The sequence below is a fragment of the Triplophysa rosa genome, linkage group LG8, assembly GCF_024868665.1.
Source record: "Triplophysa rosa linkage group LG8, Trosa_1v2, whole genome shotgun sequence".
NCBI classification, from domain to species: Eukaryota; Metazoa; Chordata; class Actinopteri; order Cypriniformes; family Nemacheilidae; genus Triplophysa; species Triplophysa rosa.
This window is the reverse complement of record NC_079897.1, coordinates 13,771,219-13,794,835: the sequence shown is the minus strand read 5'-3', so window position 1 is coordinate 13,794,835 and position 23,617 is coordinate 13,771,219. Positions and strand designations below refer to the sequence as shown.

The 23,617-nt window shown below is 37.6% G+C and overlaps 1 protein-coding gene across 4 annotated transcripts in view; it reads right to left on the bottom strand.

The window, feature by feature from the left end:
- Positions 1 to 23,617, bottom strand: part of grb10b (growth factor receptor-bound protein 10b) — a 124,322-nt gene that overhangs the window by 59,498 nt on the left and 41,207 nt on the right. For 2 of the 4 annotated variants that reach the window (XM_057339353.1, XM_057339352.1), the window contains exon 3: positions 13,775 to 13,871. In XM_057339353.1, the coding sequence (XP_057195336.1) occupies positions 13,775 to 13,871 (97 nt within the window). The remainder of the gene's footprint in view (positions 1 to 13,774; positions 13,872 to 23,617) is intronic. The other 2 variants (XM_057339355.1, XM_057339356.1) reach the window with 1 other exon arrangement.

Here is a 23,617-nt window from a genome sequence, read left to right as displayed (position 1 = left end):
ATGTGCATTAATATGTTTAGCTTCTACCAGATTGCCTGCTATAGGTCCATGAAATACACCATATTCAGATATTCTAGGGTGTATTGTGTACGCACGGCGACAGCTCTTGACACAGGTTTAGGGTTTGAACTGTGTCGCTATGAAACATGTTTGTCTGAACTCAGCTACCACACATTCCATTAAAATATCACATTGTCCAGTAGACACAACGCTACCATCGTTACACACATACGCCCTGTTTACACTTCATATAAATATCCGTCTCGGGTAATCCGAAGCTGACAGAGCTAAAAACAAGTTGTAAATGATGTCCAAATCTATTTGTGATCTGATCACTGTGAGCACATTCAGAGGCAGTAGGAAACACATGACACGTAAATGATAATACGTAAATGCTGATGCATCAAGTCAATGATCATGTAGTAACTGCATTTAAAACAAACTATATATAGGAGGATAACGTCAGCATACGATAGCGAAGGGAGCTAGAGCTAAGTCAGTAAAGGGCTAAATAGAACATTCAAAGCCAGTGTTAAACTTACTGTATATAAGTGCAGATGGACACTTGGAGTTCGTATGAACGTTAATACATTATGTGCGTTAATATGTTTAGCTGCGGCAAGCTGTTTGTTTTGCTAATGAAGAGGGGCGAACACTGTGGTTAGTTTCATTTTAAACGTCTCAAATCATTCGTCCTTAGGCTGAAAAATCTGTCACAGCATACTAGTTATGCTCTCACGTTGTGTGCGTTATAACTTGTCAACAACAAGCGCTAAAATCCACGTAACTTAATTCCGCGGAGATCTGCAGGTGCCCATTCCGTGGATTTTAGGCAAGCATACACGCACGACGTGAGCGCTGTTTGCTGTGACGGATTTTTTTAGTCTCCGGGCGAATGATTTGAGACGTTTAAAACTAAACTAACTGCAGAGGAGTGTTGTGAATGTTAACAGAACCAGTTGGTCACCATTGACTTACATTGGTTTTGTGTCTATACAATGAGGACCAACGTTTTTTGTTACCAATCTTCAAAATATCTTCTTACAATGTGTTCACATTACCTTCTGTAATCTCATAAACCCCACGAAACTAACAGCTCTCACTTTTATTTTAGGAATGTAAAGCCCAGGATATTGTGGCCCAACTTTCAATTAGAAAACAGAGCAGTCGTGGCCTAATGGTTAGAGAGTCGGACTCCTGATCAGAAGGTGCCGGTTCGATTCTCAGGGCCGGCAGGTAACGACTGAGGTGCCCTTGAGCAAGGCACCTTACCTACACTTGCTCCCCGGGCGCTGCAATGATAGCTGCCCACTGCTCTGGGTGTACGTGTGTTCACGACTTGCTGTGCGTGTGTTCACTACTCACTGGATGGTCACATTTCGGGTTCGGGTATATCTGACAGTGGTGGACAGTAACGAAGTAAATTTACCTGAGTACTGTACTTAAGTACACTTTTTGAGTATCTGTACTTTACTTGAGTATTATTTTTTCTGATTACTTGTACTTTAACTTCACTACATTTGAAAGACAAATATCATACTTTTTACTCCACTACATTTATAAAAAGGTCCAAAAGTAGAAAATGGTTTCTATGCAGCGGGGTTTCCTGTGTGCTCAATTTATCTGGCTTGCGATCTGCCAGGACCTTTTACTGTTGCCAAGTATTTCAGTTTTTTTAAGTTTGCGGTTTTCCGGCAAGCTTTGAATGGCCTTTAGGCATATTTTTTAACGCAAATCTGGCAACTCTGGGATCTTCTCCGCTAAACCAATGTAAACGTAGGCGCTGCTACACCATTGATAGCGCTCTGAAAAGGCAAATAGAACAATAAAAGACGAAAAAGGCACATGTTAAAGTGTGGTGTAATCATCTGTGAGTTACGATCAGTCAAAGATCATAGAAACATTGTCATGAAAATGATCGGCATAACGGCTAAACGGTAAATAAGCATCACATACACCTTGAGCTACGCGTGCGTGTTAACTTCTGATCTGCTGCTATATCATTTAAAGCGATTTGGAAAATGAATGATGTTTTTACTGAAGTAACTATAGTTGTATAGTATTCCTGTTGAAATAAAAACAATAGAACCCTGCCCAAAATACAACATAACATGTAATGGATTTAATGGTTATAATGGGAATTGTACCATGGATACTTGTTGTCTACTTGTATGTGATGGATTCTATTGATGGGATGGTAAATCCTATTGGAATAAAACCCAAAACACTCCAAAGAGGAATTTAATTAAAAAATCTCATTCTAATTCAAAAATTCATTGTTTTTTTCAGCAGGGATGGTATTTGCAGTAAAACCACAGTGTCCACATATTTACCATTTTCTAAATATAGGAACCATACTCCAATTAATAATCTTTAGTAAAACCACAGCAACTAAAAATACCATAGTTTCATTATACTAGCTATAGTTTATGTTTGTAGGTAAATGATGGTAATACAAATGGTAATAAATCCAACAAACACATGGCTTCTACACTTTACTATTTACAAGAACCTTACTACTTACTGGTAAATTTCTGCTAAAACTGGTAAAGGGAATATACAAAAAAAAACAACACTGCTCATAAATTCATATAGGCCTAGGGGGCTAATGAGGATAATTAGGCTAAATGGTCATACAGGATTATATCTAAACTAAACATGTGTGTGCTAAACATATAAAGCTCTTAAAGGAGTTGCCCCCATTGACTTTCCATAGTAGGAATAAAAATTATGGAAATTATGGTATTATGGAAAGTCAATGGGGGCAAATTTTGAAGTGAACTACTCCTTTAATACAACTGATACTGTGAGCTACTCGGTGTATTCAGTAGGTTGCTTCAGAGGCATAAGGTATATGACAATAAAACAATGCACAACTGACATAAAGGAAATTTACTTTTAATACTTGAGTACTTTTAAAAGCACGTACTTCTGTACTTTTACTCAAGTAAGAATCTGTCTTTACAACTTTTACTTGTAGTGGAATAATATTGGACCAGTAGTATCTGTACTTTCACTCAAGTAAGGAAGTTGTGTACTTCGTCCACCTCTGATATCTGACAAATAGGTCACTTTCACTTTCACTAGAAGCATGCAGTGAGACCCTAACAACAGAATAACTGAAATAAATCTACAGTGGTCTCATGCAAGGCTCCCAGTTTCAAGCAGACTTAAAGTGGCCGTAACTCAGACCGTTTCTGCAGTTCGCGCCATCTATCAGTTTCAAACGATCTCCAAATCCACCGTTATCCACCGTTTATATTACATCCATCACTGAAATGCAGTGAACAAACAAACACCTGAACTTCGCAAAAGCAGTGCTCTCTCTCTCTCTTGCTCCAGCTGGTTGACGTGTGGGCGAGCTTTTCCGGGAGAATTGTCCAATAAGGGACTAAGAAAAGTTGTTACGGATTTTCATGTTCGAAAAAAACTTTCCGAAACCTATATGAATGCTGGGGGAGTGTATCGAGCACAGAAATACTACGTCATACGTCCAACTCGTTGACCATGTCAAGCATAAGACGACAGCACCCTTACCATTGTAAAATCTGAATGCATGAAACAGTGTTGCACATCCCCTTTAAACATCTCAACTAGAAAAAATTAACTCAAGAAATATCTGTCAAATGAATGAATTAAATTAAATATATATATTCACAGAGTAATCCACAATTTTGTAGAGGGAGGTAAAAATGACAATCTGGGGCCAAGGAGGTGAAAAGGATTTTTTTTAATTAATTTTTATAACAGGGCTGAATGCTACGGGTGTGCGTTTTTTCAGTCAAACGCATACCTATGAAGTAGTTCCAGATCTGTCGACCGTATTACAGTTCGATATCACTTCGCCAAGTTTAAACAACAGAAAGGTGATTTCGTATCCTACAGGCCATCACCGCAAACAGCACTCTGCGTTTGATCTGACATTTATAATGGGAAACTTTACTGTAAATGGAAACGCGTGCAGTTTCGTTTCAATAAACAAAGCGTTTAAAAAACAATAGAAATACATGTACTGAAATAGAATAAATAAAATAACTAAATAGAAAAACTAAATGAAGTAAACACTGATAGTCTACTGGTTCGTTTAGCTCTTCATGCTGCTTATAACTGATAGCAAATAGCCTATATTTTGATAGACCTACTCTTTCAAAAGTTTGCATGATTTTTTTACTGCTGATGATGGGAACAATACGAGGAATAAATAACATTATTATCAATCCGCTTCTCGTCGTGGCCGCATTACCACCTCGGAGTGTGCATTAACTTTCAAATAATTTAACAGCCCGTCGTCAATTATTTGTCATGATTCTAGGAAATGAGGACCCAGGTGCAGACAACGGTGGACGGAAACACAGGTTTATTATACAAAACACAAAGCAAAACTCCCTCGACGGGGAATAAAACAGACGAGGCAAGGCAACTAACTAAACTACATGAAACTTAGACAGGACTAAACTAACTACACACACAAGACTAGGCAGAGCAAAACGTAACACTTACAATGACGAGGAACACTGAGAATACAAGGTAATCCAAGTTTGTACAAAACAGTACGAAGTGGCACAAAACGAATCAGCACAAGACAAGGGACACGAGGTCAATATATAGGGAAATACAAACGAGGGATAACGACACAGGGCAGGTGAGGGTAATCAAAACAGTCAGAGAAAGTTAACGAGGAAACGAGATGGCGGGAACAGAGACGAGGAGCGGAGAGAGAGAGTATGGAAGGCCGAAAGGTCAACAATCTCCCTCTCCACATAAAACATAAGGCTTTGTCATGACTCTGCTACATGACCAAGAAAATCATGACTAAGTGAAGCAGAGCCATGACATTATTCCTTACTTATACCACGGGCTGTTGAATGTTTCAATCTGATTGGCTGACAAACGTTCTATGGGTATGCATTAACTTTCAGCAAATGCATAATGTCAAAATACGTCACATTCTCATTAACATTGAAGCAGTAAGACGCCAACACAGTAGGTGGCGATAATAGACATTATTGTTTGCGTTACCTGAAATAAAACCAAAAAGAAGAAGACGAAAAGGAAGCAGAAGCATCCAGAAAGTGAGGTGAATTAAGTATTATTGTTAAAAAAATTAAATTAAAAAAAGTATTATTGCTATGTTGGTAAGTAAAATAATTGTGTAATTTCAAAAGTATTTATATTAAATATTATGTATTCTTGATAGAAATGGCATCAGTAAATTCACAAGGATTGTGTCGTGGCACACGTAATCTTTTACTATCAATGTTGTTACGTGGTTGGTATGAATTTTCTAGCTTCAGACGTGCCTTCTTTATTAAAGTAAATGTCATGTCAATGTTTTTCAGCATCCTACGCATTTTGGGTTCAAGCCAGATGCAGAGCAGTTCTGCAGGGATGGACGCTTTGAATGTCCATGCTGCAAGATGGCTGCCAGTTGTCTTTATGTAGAAAATGTAAACATTTAATGTTAAAAAAAAGTTATTGTCACTTCATGTGCACATCATCTGGTTTAATAGGATTTTTTGTTTTAAAGTGGTAAAAAATTCACTTGATTCAACTTTCCAGGTTGGTTTCATGGTTTCATCATTTGCACTTGGTTGCCCCACTTCTACTCACTTCTACTAATTTCCAATCTGTGTTCTACACCATACCACGTTGCTTGAAATGACTTCGTTTAACAAAAAAATCTAAATACTTAGTCGGTTTTTTTCATATTTTCTAAAGCTCAATTGCACTATTGCTTCCTGGCAGTGGCGTAACTTTGTTTTGAAAAGTGGTGGGGACAAAGACGACACAAACAATACTTTAATAAATTGTTTCTGTAAGAATTCGTTGGGAATATTCATGGACGTCACAAGCGCGAAACATGTAGGTGACTCCTTTAGAAAACAGTATAAAAACTGCGCCGCTTTATCGACGGATTTAGTGGTGTAACGTTAGTGCGAAAGACGCATGACAAGTAATATTGACACTGCTGTGAAGCGGGTTCGAATCCGCTGATCTCACTATTCTAAATTTTCACATCACATATCAGATCTGCTTCATTTGTTTTTAAACTATATCATGTTTTCATCAATATATAATTTAAAGCATGTTGTGCTTTATTATATGTAAGGATGGCTGTTGCCGTACGTAATTAAACGTATTAATTTGTGATGAAAAAAAAACTACTGAAACGAATGTGTGTTTTCCCCATGTTAAAAATTTGGTGTTTGACAACCCCCTGCTAATAAGGACAAACATTCAAGTATACATGGGAAACAGATGGAAAATAATATCTTTAAAAAAATCTTATTTTCACTATTATAATTACTACGGGCATTGCCTGATAGGCTACAAATATACAACAAACTTTCTAAATTTTGTTTTGAACTCATGAAACTACAAAGTTGTGACTTTTTCCATTTATTGGAGTTTTCTATCAAGTATCAAAATGTAATTAATCTTGCAATAGGCGATAGCAACCGCATGTCGAGAACAACAAGTACGAATATATAGCAACAAAGTGCAATTAAGCGCAAAATGTTTGGTACATGTATGACTTGAACAGCCATTTTCAAATATTTTCGTCATTTTATTAAAATAAATAACTTTACAATCTGATATGTGATAGGGAAAAAGTTCAGCAATTAGCAGTAGCAATCCCACGACAACATGAAGTAGGTTACACATGCTTTACTCTCTACGCCACCGGAGCAGTTAAGCTTTGTGCGCCTTTCTTACATTTTGTCTATTCCAATCTGAAACTGATGGTCGGCGTTAGTATAAATAGCCTCTGCTTACAAAGCGGGCTACTTGTACGGTAAATAGACGCTCCGTATTTTTTATTTCTTACATTAAGTGGTGGGGACAAAATTGACTTTGGCAAAAAGTGGTGGGGACATGACCCACCCATCCACCCGCAAATTACGCCTATGCTTCCTGGAAGGTCATGGAAGGTCATCAAAACTTAGGTACAGCAATGCAGTCACCATTTTTTTCAGTCCTTGTTCATGGTTTTATTAATTATAAATGACATCTTGATAAATTACATGTTTGTTTGACAGAATATGCTTACCCATGGAGAGGGACCGGATTGTGGCGTGTTCATGCTGATGGCAAGTTGTGAATATGTGAATATTGAGTATGGGCAGTTATGGTGATGGCAAAAGATTTGTGTTGTGGTGACTGTAAATTGTAGTGTTTTCATTTTCTCAATGATATTTCTTGTCTTTTTTTAGTATGCACTGTATATGGCCCTGGACTGGACTGTTGACTTCAGTCAGGTGACAACCTCAAATTCTCAGTTTCTTTTTTCCAATAAGTTTTTCAACTGCATTCTTAGCTTTGTGTTTTATCTGTTAGGAGGACATCCCTCAGCTCCAAAGGTGGTGGTGTCATTTGATTTTGGAAAGCATGTCACCTGCGAGGTACACACAACTGGTTACTGAAATGAAATCGTAATACATTCAAACTGTAAATGTTTCCTTCTAGAATTTTAATCTGTACTGTCTTCAGAGAGGACACCGAATGTTGTTGAATGAAGTGTTGGAAGACAAATTCCTTGTGTGTCCTAAGCACACTTGGCAATAAAGCTCTTTCTGATTCTGAATGCTTTGAAAGATGAGAGATGCTATACAAATATTCTATTTACCTAACCCTTGAGTCTGTCTCCAATGTGTCAGAATCAACCACCACAAAAGAGTCACCCCCTAGGCACCCTGTGGTCTGTCAACAAGAGGACAATGATGAGGTAATGAGGTAATTTTTTTAGTGGACATGCATATCCACAACAATACACCAAACATCAAACACAGACTTATTCTCTATTTTTAACAGGTCTGTGAAAAGAACGTAAAGTGTAGGTTTGTACAGGACATCGGTCCTGCATGGTCCACAGACTCACCATGCATTTTTCCGTGGGGAGGTGATGGAACCTGATCTCTATATGGATGACGAAAACCAACAAAGACTGTTCGAAGAATACCTGTGGGGCGATTTAGAAGCAAGAGATGCCTTCCTATTTGAATTTGAATGTGCAGAGGACCAGGACACATTCATTTCTAATTGTAATGAAAAGCAAGGGCTAAAGGTATAAAGAATATAAAAGAATCATTTGATTTAATTGTGTGATCTTATTTAATCATCTGATTTTAATTGTCTGATTTTATTTCATATAATCTGACTTGTTCAAGTGTAATTGTTTTGTAGAATAATAAATACAAAATTATCGGTGAAGCATGTCTTTTTTATATCCATTTTTAAGTATCTGAAGACCTGGATACATATCCTAACCAGACTGTGTTGATAAAGAAGGCCATGATCAATGCCATGTTACAAAATTCATATAAATCTATCAAAACAAACTATTTCTCCATTACAGTTATGTATGCATATGCTACTTCATAGAGAACTGTCGAGCTCATTTGTTTGGGCTCTTATAAGTGGGACATGTTTAGGAAATTATTATTAAAGAAAAATATGTTAAGAGTGACTTTTACAATACCAAGATGTAATTGTTTATTTAAATTTGAACCATTTTTGGGTAGGGTAGTATCAAACATCCTAAAATTATGAATTGATCTCTTTAAATAAATGAATGAGGAACAGTATTGTGTTTTTTATTAACAATTTTGATAACTTTAACCAATACGAGTGTTATACGGGCTATTTTGATGACGAAAATCAGCTGCGTATATTAGACATTCCTGACGAATTTAGGGTTGGCCTGGATTTCATTTATTTACCCTAGACATCATTTACAAACGTGAAATAGTCTATTAGCAAAACGAAAGATAGCATTATTTCATATTATAAAATCCCGGTAGCGCCATTTTGCACATGCGTACGTTTAACCGGGTTTCTGGGGCGGAACACTTGTTGTGACGTTTTGGACATGGGCGTGGCTTATGACGTCACACTTGGATGTGGGATGGGTTGGACGTCCACCACAGGTCGCAGCGAGATGTACTTTGTAAATGCACACCTATGAAGGTGTTCCGGGTCTGCTTGACCGCATTACAGTTCCATATCACTTCGCCAAGTTTAACTTAAATGTAGCCTACTGTCCACCAGTGAATACGTATCTAACAACAGACAAAGTGACAGGCAAATTCCATTGTCTGAGAAGAAATAACTATTAATATTTATGGACAGCATGAACATTTGAACAACAATGGCGAGAGCACTGTACAGGACTGTTCAGACGAAAATCTAAAGCATACAGGTATATCAAAGGTAACGGCAAACTACATGACACAATCAGCGGGTTAAAGATAAAAACGAAGCACACAAATAACAACAACAACATCTTAAATTCGTCTGTGGAATGGGTAAACGGGACTTAAAACACACAGCAGGAAGCTTTCTATGCCACTGCGAGAACCGCAGCTGGCGCAGAAACCTCCGAGTCACTTTTTTCTCTTAATACTTTTCTTATACGACAGGGGTGTTAAATACGACGAAAACAAATCAAATATAGAGATACTTGACTTTTCACTCTCAGTGAAGCAAACGCGTGTGCATGTGCACTTTCTGTCTTCATCTCGCTCTCGGAAAACTGCATATGCAGACTCAAGCAACGCCTTCAGATGAGATGCGTAAGAAATTAGTCCTACCAGCAAGTGCATTCCGGGACAAATACCATTCAAATGTCTTGAGATAAAACACTCCGCTTCGCGTCGTGGCCGCATTACCACCTCGGGGTGTGCATTAACTTTCAATAATTGAACGGCCCGTCGTCAATTATTCCTTACATATTTTTTGAGATCTGCTATTAGTACAATCTATTGACTTAGCAATCCTTTGCATTACATGCAAATGGTGACAATTAAAACGAGAAAAAGCACTTTCCCCTCAAAGTTACCCCCAAAAGACATCCAAATATCCTTTAAGATTCTTTTTCTTAATAAACATGTCGTTTGGTATCTACATGTATATGGCCCTATATCTGGCTCCAAGTGCATCCTGCAGATTGTACACATTTTCAAATACCAAAAAAACAAAATTGGGACACTCTGTATAAATGTGCTCACAAATTACTTGCAACAGTACACTGTAAAAAACAACCTATATAATCTACACAATAAAATTGAGGTAACAATTTGCACTCACTTTAAAGGAGTATATTCTACCCCATATTTTTGAGTAAAGAGCACCTAAATTTATAAGTTATAACAAACTAAATTAATTTGGGTAAATTTTACCTTATATATTATACAAGTAATTACTTAATAAAATTGGGTAATTTTTACCCTTTGACAGCAGGTATTGTTCATCTACACTGTAAAAAATGATTTGTTGTTTTTTGTTGTTTCAACTTAAAAAAATAAGTTACCTGGTTGCCTTAAAATTTTAAGTTAGTTCAACTTAAAAATATTAGTCAACACAACGAGTTTGCAACAAATTCATTAAGTGAACTAATATTTTTAAGTTGAACTAACTTAAAATTTTAAGGCAACAAGGTAACTTATTTTTTTAAGTTGAAACAACAAAAAACAACAAATCATTTTTTACAGTGTACCTAATTGTTATTAGTAATATATAGCCAATATAAAGAATTAAATGTTACTTATTAAGAGATGGTTGAATTTACTTAAAAATGGTGAAAGGAGACTGTAATTACATTTTTTCCAATGAACACACTATATTTTTTTTTAAACACTTAAATCCTCTTACATTCTGACATACTACTTCACTTTTACAAATTACTTATTGAACATCTTCCATTTTCAAATAAACACAAACTGCTGACACAAACATTTCATCTTTAAAATATTAAACCCTAATGCAAGTACAAAAGAGCCCTTCTATTCAAATTCAAATACAACTATTGCTCACATTACAAATTCTTGAACATTTTCCATTTAAAAACAAACCAATGTCTTCACTGAATGTCAAAATATACATTCAAAGCTATTTTCTTATTCTTAACATCAATTTCAATTGACATACAAGTCCTGCTCAGCTGTGGGATTATGCATCACCAGCACTTTCACTTTGTTTGCCTTTCAAGTTCTCCTACCTGTTAAAAATAAAAACAAAATGCATGTCAATTTTTACATTAGTTAAATAAACATTATTCACATATCCTCTTATGTTGTGAGGGCTGTCTCCGTGACATTCACCACCTATATTATCTAATATCTGCGACTCGTCTCACTTTTGTACTGATAACAAAACTTTTAACCCAAATGAGAATATAACGGTAGAGCTTACATTTAAGTAAGTCAACATTTGCATTCATGATGATATAAAGAAGTTGAACAAAAACTTACTGGCTGCTCCACAAATCCTGTCAGCGAATCTGAAGAGGATGCGTCTCATGATTCCTAATTTCCTGCCGGAGCGTTGATGCATGCGCGCGCACTCCGCAGTGTCATAGCTAATATTTTCGGGTAAATTCTACCTTGTTTTTTTAAGTTGCCATTATTACTCATAAAAAGTAGGTAGTGTAGGTAGAATGTACCCATTATTATATATTTTATTCGCTAACCAATATTTTTAGGTAAAATTTAACTGATTTTAATGGGTTGTATTTAACACCCTCAAGAATCGTTTTTTACAGTGTATCTTTACATATTTCATCAGTTACTTTGCAGACAAGGTGATGATTTCTTGTGCATTAATAATACTACACTAGTTCAGACAGGGATGTTAACTAGGCTATATTAAACTATTTAAAATATACACAAATGTTAAATATATATGCTTTATTTATCATTCAGCAATGTGAGCAATGACAATATAATGACAACCTTTGCCTAGTACTACAGTACAATACCTTTTCATTTATGCATGTATTTATTTATTTAGCAGACTTGCTTTAAAGCGACCAGGAAATTATAAAAAATGTAAAGACACGTGATACATCACTCATACCATAATACAAAAATAATACAATAATACAATGTTGTACGTGCAAAAGAAAATAGTAGAAAAACAACTTTGTTTGCTTGGAATGATAGTCCAAAAAACGAGATGATAAACTGACTGTGTTCCAAATGTAAACTAAAAACTTGAGCTTAAGATCCAGTATATACTAAGAAAAGTAATTCCTGACAAATTTCAATAAATAAATGAAATAATGAAAATGAAAACCAGATTAACAATTTCATTATACATAACTGAGCACACAAAGTGCCAAAGTGAAAAATAAAATGAAATTATTTTATTTAAATTTTTACAGTGACAATGCGCTGTCCCTGTCAAATTGAATAAAATGCAATTGGTGATTTGACATTTCATTTTAACTGAAATCTCGAGGCAAGACTGCCAATATTAAAATGAAAAGGCAAATGTGAAAGAGACACTGCAAATACATTTTTGCAGTTTTAATGAATGCTCGTGCAATAACAGTGACACAATTAAAGTGAAAATGTAAAGTTTGATCTTATTGATTTTTCTTTTCTTTTTACATTTTTCATTTCCAAAGTAAACATGTATGCAGATTATATATTAATTAGTGGGTGGGGCTTACAAAAACGTCATATCCGTTTATTCCGGCGTGGGGGAATAACAAACCATTCGAATACACATGCGTAGACCTTGTCAGATGCTTGATCTTAGCTCTTTGTAATGATTACGAATGATTTTTGCTTGGTGCAATGTCCAAAAGTTGCTGTGTGGTGTTCTGCGTCTCTAATCTCTAAAAGCTATCTACACAATACAAGGTTACTCTGTCAAATGTACATCTGTGAAATGTAATCTATTGTGCTTAAAATCGAAAACCATACATTTCCAACAGCTCATTATGAATAACATGTGCTCTTTAACTCCATTATAACACTATAAGTACATACTACATAAGTATGAGTTTTTATCAGTACACAAAAAGCCTTAAAACGTCACACAGGATTTGAATGCCGCCACAAATATTCCTGGTCTAAATCTGGGATCCTGACGTATACATCAAACGCTTCACATCTATTCTTAGCTGCATTCCAGCTTCCCAAAGACCTTTGTTTTCACAATTTGTTGTTTTCAATGGCGTATGAAAACCAGTGAGGTCAAAGAACAGGCATGGGAACATTGCTTTTTTTCCACACGTTCATTCATGTAGTGGTTTGATTATCATCACATGATCGTCATCGAATAGAATGATGTTTGTACATGACGACATGAATAAAATCTCTAAATTGAGCAGAAACTGAATATTAAGTTTTATATTCTCAAACTGAATATTAAGGGGTCATGAAACATTACAAGCGAGAGTTTTGTGTAATCACAGCTGTGAGAATACCATGTACTTTGAGAAGTCCCGGGGAATAAATGAACGTTTCTGCTCCATTTACTTCAATGACAACATCAGACTAACGGAAAACATTCGGGCCTGTACCTCCCATGCTGAGGCAATATTGTACTTAAATCTCATGCTCCAAATATTATGCCTCTGTATTTTGTATGGCACAATTAGATTGGAGGCTTAATGAGTGGCACCCTGTGTCTTTATAAATCAAGCATTTGAACTGCTGGAGTGTTTACTGCGGAAGAGGCCTGAATATAGATCGCGCTTTAATGAGCGATTCTTCCTCAGCTAGAAAAGGCCACTATAACAGACGGCCCCCACCCAGGTCCAAGTGTTCAAGACAAACCCCCGCCCATAATCCAGTATACACACACACGCACGCACATGTACACACTTGATAACTGTGTTGATTATTGTACAATGAGTGTTTCAACAAATCCATTTAAAGCTCAACTGTTTACATTCTGTTTGGGATGTTAAAAGCAGATCAATCTGATAAACACTAAATGAAATCAGTAATTGGACAAGACTCAAATATTGCAGTAGTTTACTAACCTTGATGGCTGGGTGAATTCCGATTGGTTGACTGCTGAAAACTTGGCCCAATCAGATCTGCTTGTCTGTGATTGGCGGTCCGGTCTACATTATCCTGCTGAGAGAAAAGCCAACAAGTGGTCTTACTTTAAAAAAAGTTTTTTTTTACACACACGCAAACACACACATACAGTATACACACACAGTGTGTGTTCCTCTAGCTGAGCTGTGCGTAAGTCCTGTGTTTGAAATGAAAAAATATCTAGATTTCGATGCCTATCAATTGTATCACAGACTTTTAGTAATGGCTGCAAGTATATTGACTTGCTATCTAAAAATTCTCTCTTCTCTACTTTTTTCAAGAGATCACACCTCCCTGATGCCTGTGAAAGAGAGTTGGAGGCCTCTCCTGTCCTCAGCTGTCCACCGCCATATACTGTACAGAATGGAACATTGACATGTTTGTTTCAGTGTTATTATATTGTAGTTTTATCAATATTTTGTACTTTTGTATCACAATTTTATATATTATATGTTCAACCCAGGCTCATTTCAAACACTACCTCTGACCTACATAGCTTCAGGTACAAATCGCCGCATCTTTCGGGTGGAATGTCCACTAGTGGCGCATGGGATTTTCTCCGTTCTGATGCAGGTACATTCAAGGTTACAAAGCAAACACTACTGAATATTATTTGATGTATTTTCTTCAGTTCATGCTTGTGTGACCACGGCAGATAAACGTCTGATGTCGATTCAGTCTTCACAGTTTGTGTTTGGCTGAGGTAAATCAAGAACTTGTTGTTTACTTAAGCATAGCGGCAATAAATTAATAAATGATCAAAATACATTTGTATTTTGTACAGATGATGTTTATTCAAAAAGTGCACTTATTCCAAGCGTTCCGAGTCTGAAGAATTGACCCGAAAGCGATCCCCCTCTCTGTCTGCCTTAAAACTCCGATCTGGACCGGCTGCGCACAGTGACAGATTAAAAAAATTGCAGCCGGAACGGTGGAGTTACGTCAGCTTCGATTATGAAATGGCATTGGCTTCCGTGTGTCTTGTGACTGCTTGCGTGATTACGTTCGCTTACGTTATGAAATGGCATTGTCCTGCTCTGATTCCGATCACACAACGATATCCAATGGTTTTAGAAAATTCCGAATTTAACGTGAACTGTTTTTAATGCTTTTATACTGTTTATGGTTAGTGTTTGCAATAAAGACTTGTATTTGCTTGTTCCGTCTTTTATATGGTTGGGAAGTGGGTAGGTTTAGGTTTAGGGTGGAAGGGGGGTTAGGTGCTCTAACCTTTTTACTTTGTGCATGTGTCTGCTTCGTAACTTTTAATAAACACACATTAGAAAGGAGAAAAAACGCGCCTCTAGTGGACATTTCACTCGAAAGATGCAGCGATTCCTATCTGGAGCTACGTAATTCACGTTATGCAGCAATGTATTTAAAATATATTATTTTAAATTCTTAATTGAAATATAATATATATCATGTTATATATTATACATTTAGTATATATTTATTTATTTATTAATTATATATTTTTTATTCATTGTACTGTATTTTAGTTTTTATCTATTAGTTTGTTTATGGTTTTATATATTTAATTGTTTTTATGCTTCAAATTACTTTTCAGCTAATTTTGGTTTGCAACATTTTAAATTTTTGTTTAAATATGTTTTGCATTTTGTATTTTGTTTTGTAAACATATCAGTATTTTAACTTCTTTTTTACTAACAGAAATCTTTAATAACTTTACAATATGCTTGTTTTTGTTAACATTAGTAAATGAATTAGCTAACATGAACTAACAACGAACACCATAGTTTTCAGCATGCATTAATTTTTGTTTACCTTAGTCAATGTCAATACAATTGTTTATGTCACTGTGCATTAACTAATGTTAGGTTACTTAGCTAAATTAACTAGCCCATTTACCGTTACCATTTAATAACCCTTAATAATTTGGTGACGTCAGGAAATGCAGACCTATAGGGCACTATAGGCACGAGTCCACAAGGGTACATGGGAGTGCATTTTGGGACAGACTTGAGGTCATCACGCCGGAAAGAGCAAACGGTGCATTCTAATCTCTCTCACTGTACTATGTTGTCATTCGCTGATCAGTCGACCACTTGTTGTCCCATTGTTATTATTTGGGATAGGAGCTGCCGGTTTTTATTGGTCTGTAGTTCATATATTGATATACCACCCGTGCATTATACATAGATACTTATGTTTGTAATGCATTCATTTGTCATGACGTAAATGCAATTTATGTATATGTATTTATTTGTATACACTATTCTTCTGTATACACTTCTTAATATGCATATATGTTGTTATTTAATATTTCTCTATAATAAAGAAGCTGTGTTGTTTAGCTTTACAGAGCCCAGAGAAAACTAGATATAGATCTACAACAAAACATGGCTTATTACCTTAAGTAAGAAAAAGCACAGCATTTAAAGTTTTTAGTCTTGAATAGCTGGCATAATAGAAAATAAATAAGCAATAATATGAATAAGTAACTAATTAATAAATTAATTTAGAATTTTATCAAAACATACATTTAAAAATGTATCCGTCATGTTTACTTTAATGTCTGACATCCACGACACTCCTCCCATCCGTTCTGTGATTGGGTGTTCGCAAGGATTCCTGGGTAGGGGACTTAAGTGGAGTCTCCGTAGGGCATAAAAGAGGCGCTCGCGAGCAGATTTCTGAGCGCTAAAAAGACAAATGGGACACTCTACGGACTCGTAGACTTGGCGAGAACGCGCAATTTAAGTCCACGAGACCGCAAGTGCGCCATTTGGGACAGGGCCTAAGTGTTTGCCCTGCTCTGCCCCGACTTGCCCTGCGTGTCCCTAAGAGTAAGTTTTCTTTGTTTATGATTTTAGTTCTCGTTTTGCCCCCTTGAGGGAAGTTTTTGTTTGTCTTTTTGAAAGGTCTTTTGTTTATAGTGTTTTTGTAACACCACCGTGGGTTTTTGTTTTATATTTATAATAAAGCTGTGTTAACCCTTTACTGGCTGCCTGCATCTGGGTTCTTCCTCTCACCCCACACTCACATGACAACTATATTACGCCTTGTTTGCATGCTTCAAGAAAACTGATCAGCTGAAATCACCCATTGTGTTCACGTCTTGAGATCTGAAGCGTCCAGCAGCTGGGAGTCATGTTCCCAGTGGGTTTCTCTGTACATGGCTAAATTCCACATTACTAGTCCCTTTCCACAGAAGAGCCTCTCGGCTTTCTCACCAGAAGGGAACACTTTAGATTCTTGGATGATGTACCAAAACAAAAGCTCGGTTTGAGCACGGCGGGATAGAGGATTGTAAGATATCTCTTTCAGCACTGATTGGAGCTTTCACAGCACGAGCTGGGAACAGAATGTCCTGTGGCACTTTCCTATTTGGAGATTATGGTGGGAGCGAGACCGCACGACCCAGAATCTGGCTGTGATGTGGCTACAGAACGTCAGTAGTTTTAAGGCTTCTGAACGCTAGCTAGAATGTTCCACAAGCAGAGCGAATTTGTTTTGTTTTCTGGTGTAAATGTGCAGTGGTTGCGGGTGCCGCACACATGCAGCTGTGCGATTATGGTGTTGAATGAAAACAGCAGTTGTGGCTCATGTTTTTTGTCAAGCTAATTTTCAAGCGAAATCTTCAAGATGATGGCAACAAAGCTTCATCTACTCCACACTTGAATTGCAAGCATTTTTAATAACATCATTACAAGTCAAAACATTTATTAGGAAAGTTCACAAAGTATTGATGAGATTTCAATCTATTTCAACACAGCAAAGCAAAACAGAAATGTGGAACAAGTCTAGACAGATGTACAGAGTAGCTGTCTTTTGTATGGACTAGGGCTGTCACATTTATTAAATAATCGTCTCATTGCAAACATTTGATATAATCACAATTATTTGACATAATTTTAATTATAACCACAGTTACTGTGAATACTTACCAGTCCTTGATCTGCACTCACTGTTATGTTCAAATGACATCTTCCCATCATTTCAGTTGTATCAGCTTTGTATTTTTTTGTGTCGATACATTTTATTAAAGTGATCTACATAAATCTACACAGCAAGATGACACCATCCTCGTATCTCAGTTTTATAGTGCTCAAGACAGTCTTTTTTTTTTAAATCACTTCCTAGTGAATGTTATTATTTATGATCATTTCACTTATTATCTTTCTCTGTGTTCATCAGAACAAAGAGGTTGATACAGATCTGGAACAACTCGAGGGTTAGTATATGATTACAGATTTTTTTGTGTGTGAACTGTCCGTTTAATATATCAGCCTGATTTTATTATCGGGCCAATACCGATAACATTAAAATGACCATTTATGGGCCCATATCGGTATTGTGCATCCTTAATATTTATCCATAGACATAGGAGTGTAAGACATCACCGGCATGCAAATTTCATATTACATACTAATACCGATCTACTAAATCTAAGAAATTATAGGAATTGTAGAAACACAGTTTTTCAGAATGTAATTGTAAAACAATACATGTGCACATTGGCAGCATCAGACAGATTAAAACTTCCTTAAGAACAGAAGTAGTAAGTGGCCACAGGGGCTGGGAGGGTCAAACCAGTCGAGTGTGACTGATCCGGTCTAAATTCCTCTCATGTCTGGATTGGGGGAGCAGCAATGGTTCTGTCTGACTGAACACAGCAGAGGTCCAGACAGACGGCCCAAAGACCCCTAATATCACACTTTAAATGAGTTTCTTCAAATATAGTTTTGTTCACATGACAGTGGTGTGATTTGGGTTTTTTATTTATGCACTATTTTACTTTCTTACTTTCTGACTAATAGCAGAGGCCCTTGTGTTACAGTATGGACATAACATCAGAAACAAGCTACTCTCTGAAACAACACCTGACACTAAAACTTCATCACATTGGGATTTTGTTTCTCACTTGTTATTTTGTTGATGCAATGTGAGGAATATACAATATTTGTAACCCCAAGGTAAACAAGGTATTAGGTCTTAACTCCTTAGTGTTACTGGACATGATATTTATAAGCAAAAGGCATTTTTTATATTTTTATTCAACAACAATAATTGAGTAATTAGCAGGCAGAAATGTAACACCATATAGATTATAACTATGTCATAGTTCTTGATTGTACATGTGCTGAAGTCATAACCCTGCACATGCTGTTGTTTCTAGATCTAGTTTCTACTAACAGGTGGATTCAATAAATAACCACAAAACTGTTTATTAGGGTTCACAAATCTCCTGAACATGACTTGGCTTAACTCGTTCTCTTTACTGTAACACATAAGGTGCTTAACATAAATATGCCTGCTTCAAGCATTTCGTGTATGGATTTTGTTGTCAGTGCTAATATAAATATTGAGGTATTGAAAGGTGACGTATGAGTCTTGCTAAAACGGTCAGGGTACTGTGAATTTCTCTGAGAGGACAGATTACACTGTGAAAACAGACCCACTTTCATAAACTTAGTCAGCACAGCTCAAGGCAGCTGGTTGTACAGCAGGTTGTATCAAAAAAGGTTGACAAAACCGAAAAATAAAATAGCAGAAACAGTGTTGGGCAAGTTACTCTGAAAAAGTCATTACTAGTTACTAATTACATATTCAATAATGTAATTAGATTACTGTACAAATTACTCTCTCCAAAAAGTATTTAGTTACTTATTACTAATTACTCTATATCCTAATCTATATCCTATATCAACCTTGATTAGCTAAGTGATTCAAGGATAGACATGAAACGGCTCTTTTAATAATTCAAAAAAATAATATAAAACTACATAAAGTAGTATCATTAACTGACCAAAGTATTACAAATGTGAGATTGATACATTAAAGCATGGATTTTAAAGTTGGTTTAATTTTTTTTTGCACTATTGCACACACATATATTACACACAGTATTTAGTTTTATTACATCCTTTGTAACTGTAATTACATTAAATTACAGAAAAAAGAGTAATCCCTTACTTTACTTTTTCAAGGGGAAAGTAATTAAATTACAGTAACTAATTACTTAGTAACTAGTTACACAAAACGCTGACCAGAAAGAGTTATTTTAAAGCCCAATCTCATAGCAATTCCTAACCACAACTCATTTATATTAACTATTTTCGCATCCGTAACAGTTGGGGTGTGGCTTCTTTTTTCTAATAATCCTGTGTTTTTGTACAATTCACTTTGTACAAATTTATATAAAATAGCCAGCTTGTGAAATAATTATGAATTCCTGTGAGATCAGGTTGTTCATGTCATATAGCTTTACATTACTTAAGTATATTACCTTTATGGAAAAATTATAATGAAGACATCACTTTACCTTCACTGCTGATCAATCAGACAAGACTCAGAAATCATCCTCATGGAAAAAAAAGTTTATAACTGTTAAGTTAACACAAGCTGACAAACTGGCTTGATAAAAACTTTAAACGAGTGGCAGGTCAAATGCACCATTACTACATTACATTTTTTCATAGGACTTCATGTTTTTACTGCATCAGTTCAAATGGTGTATGACATCAAAGTATTGTGAGAGAGATTTGAAAGCAGTACTGTCGAGTAGCTCTCACGATACGTTTTGATGTCATACAACCAATCAATCTGCCCAGAGCCGCGTGATGTCGAACAAAGCAGAAAAAGTGGAAACCATGGATATTGCGCACATGGTGCCACAGATAGGCATCCTTATTCACAAATCGAGGAGGAACATTTCACTGGTTAAAACTGCAAATTTCTCTTGATTCAGACATTGTTGGAAACATTTGGGATAATGTAAATACACAGATGAACAAAATATAGATGTTACCCCCTGGCCCTGTTGCTGTCACCTCGGGCCTTCACCTGAGGGCCCCATTTTGCTCTGTGTTTCTGCCTGTGTTTTAGTCAAGGACTCCATATCCCATCATGCATTGTGCCTTGTGATTGTCAACCGGTTTCACACATCTCATTTCCTGTCTGTCCCTTCACTTGTGTATATATTGCCTTTGTCTTCAGTAGTTGTCGATCGTTGTTTAATGTTACGCCTTGTCAGTGGTGTAAAGTATTGGAGTAAATGTAATTAGTTACTGTACTTAAGTATCTTTTTGGCTACTTTGTAGTTATACGGAGTATTAAAGATATTAGCAACTTTTACTCTCTACTTGACTACATTTTTGAACAAGTATATGTACTCCTTACTCCACTACATTTGTAATGACTAATGCAATTACACATCCCATTTTGCATGGCACCTATCTTTTTTTGCAGCAGTTTATTTTTGCTACAGAAGAATTAATATAGCCATTTACAGGGCATTGAAGGTATGGATGCAACGATTATAGATTTTGTTTGTACAATTATAATTTGAGGAATAATCACGGTGTCACGACTGTGGCAGAAGAACCCAAGCGCAGGCAACAGCCGTGAAGGGGTTAACACAAAACTTTATTTCTCAACAAGAAACACAAAACAAAAACCCACAAGGGGGTAAAACACTGAGGATAAATAATAAACAGACTAGACAGGCACACTAAACAGACTGGACTAACTACAGAACACTGGAAATAAACTAACTGATTTACTATGACAAAATGAAAATAATCCAAGGCACAGCAGAAGCACACAACAGAAAATTCACACAACAATGAGAATTAGGAAGGACAGAATCTCTCAAACACTTGACTACACGAACACAGGCACATGAGACATCGAACGAGCACCGGACAATGAAACAAAAGGGCATTTATAGGGGAACACAAACGAGGGATAATGACACAGGGCAGGTGTGGGTAATCAAACACTTAGGGAAAGATAACAAGGAAACGAGAGGAATGGGGCGAATGACGAGACACTGGAGAGAACGTATATTATTGTCAAAAGGACAATAATATGTTTCTCTCCACACATAACCAAAGGCTTTGTCATGACTCTGCTACAGGACCAAGAAAAACATGACTAAATGAAACAGAGCCATGACACACGGTTGCACAATTATGACAATTATTATGCATACATTAATTTCTACATTTTTACTGAGCCTTTACGATTGCCTTTACGATTGATTAACCGTGACGTTTTTAAGCGTGATTAATAGTAAACCTCGGTAATCGCTGCATCCCTAATTGAAGGTATTACAATCTTGTGGATTTTGCCCTAATTTACTAAAACTTGTCAACATGGCTTCTTTATGTGAATACGAGTGCAGTATCAGGTAAATGTCAATCGCTGGTGGTTTATATGTGAAATGAGGACATGACTGCAGCTGGCAATGAGGCCAAAACCAGCATGTTCAGTGCAAAAAGGCTTTGAGTATTGTAAATTGTACTTAAGTATGGTTCCCTTTCTGTCGGTCTCTCGACGTTGTGTCGAACCGACAGATGAGTTCGTCATTGAGAACCAATCGCTTCCGACTTCTCTAGAAAAGGCCAATGAAAATTGGCGAATGAAATTTGCATGCCGGACTCCGCCCCCGGATATCCGGGTATAAAAGGGAGACGGCATGCCTCATTCATTCACCTTTTGTTCTTCGGAGCCTTCGCTCGTGATCAACAGACTTCGCTACAAGACTGCCGGCTCTACGACGTGGTGCAGCAGACTGTCCCTTCTTGCATCGACTTCCCCTGGGCTTCTCGGCGGTTCCAGAAGTGTTCGTGTTTTTTCTCTAAAAGAGCAAATTTCTCCAGCGTGGCATGTCCCGCTGTTCTCGTGGGTGCAACACACTCATCGAGGAGGGGGACGGACACGATATCTGCTTCCAGTACGCTGGGGCAGATATTGTGGATACGTCCTGCCTGCACTGCGGGCGGCTGATGATTCAGACGTTGCGTCACGGGTGGTTGTGTTCCCACGGGACTCAGCCACCACCTTGTCTGCTTCCCGTTCCGTGACGGCAGGACTACGGCCCTGCCGCCCGCTACGGCGAGCAGCGAGGGTGATATGAGGATTACTGTGAGCGCTAATCCGTCAGCCACTGGCTCGCGGACCGTTCGCACCTTGCTTTGCTCGTCTGACCATTCCCCATAAGACGGTCCGCCGTCTTATTCCTCAATTACGTATCGGACACGGTACGTGATGATGAGGTGTCTGTTGCAGCATCGGAGGGTGACTTACTGACATCAGACTCCGACGATTCCTTGAAGCTCCCTCCCTCGGGGGGTCGAGATCAGGAAGAAGCGGATGTCGAAGTGTCAGCCATGCTTTCCCGGGCCGCTGGCTTTGGGTTGCGGTGCGCCGCACTGCCTCTCCCAACGCTCGCGGCTGGATACACGGTTCTTCGGGCTTGAGAGCGGCTCCAAGCCGCACTCGCCCTCAGTGCCGTGTTCCCCCGGAAGTGCATGAGGAACCTAGTACGACCTGGAAAGCCCCCTTCGGCGCGTACACGTCAACTAGTTCCATCACCCTTTCTTCCCTCGATGGTGGGGCAGCTAGAGGATACGTCGATGTCCCCCGGGGCTCGACCTAAACTCCCGTCCAAAGCACGTAGGCTTTTCGGCATCTGAGGTGTCGAGAGCTTACTCTGCTGCGGGCCAAGCTGTCCCCTCTCTCCATGCTATGGCCTTCCTGCAGGCCAATGCGCGGAGAGAGCTCCACGAGGGTAAGACCGACCCAGCACTTATGCAGGAACTCCGCGGCTTCACCGACCTCGCTCTCGGGCGAACAAGGTGATCGCGCGGACCCTGGGTTGGGCGATGTCCACACTTATGGTCCAGGAGAGACACCTCTGGCTGAACCTTGCACAGGTGAGTAACTCTGAGAAAGTCCGCTTTCTCGATGCACCCATCTCGCAAGGGGGGGCTGTTTGGTGATACTGTCGGGTTCGACAGTTAGGGAGCAGA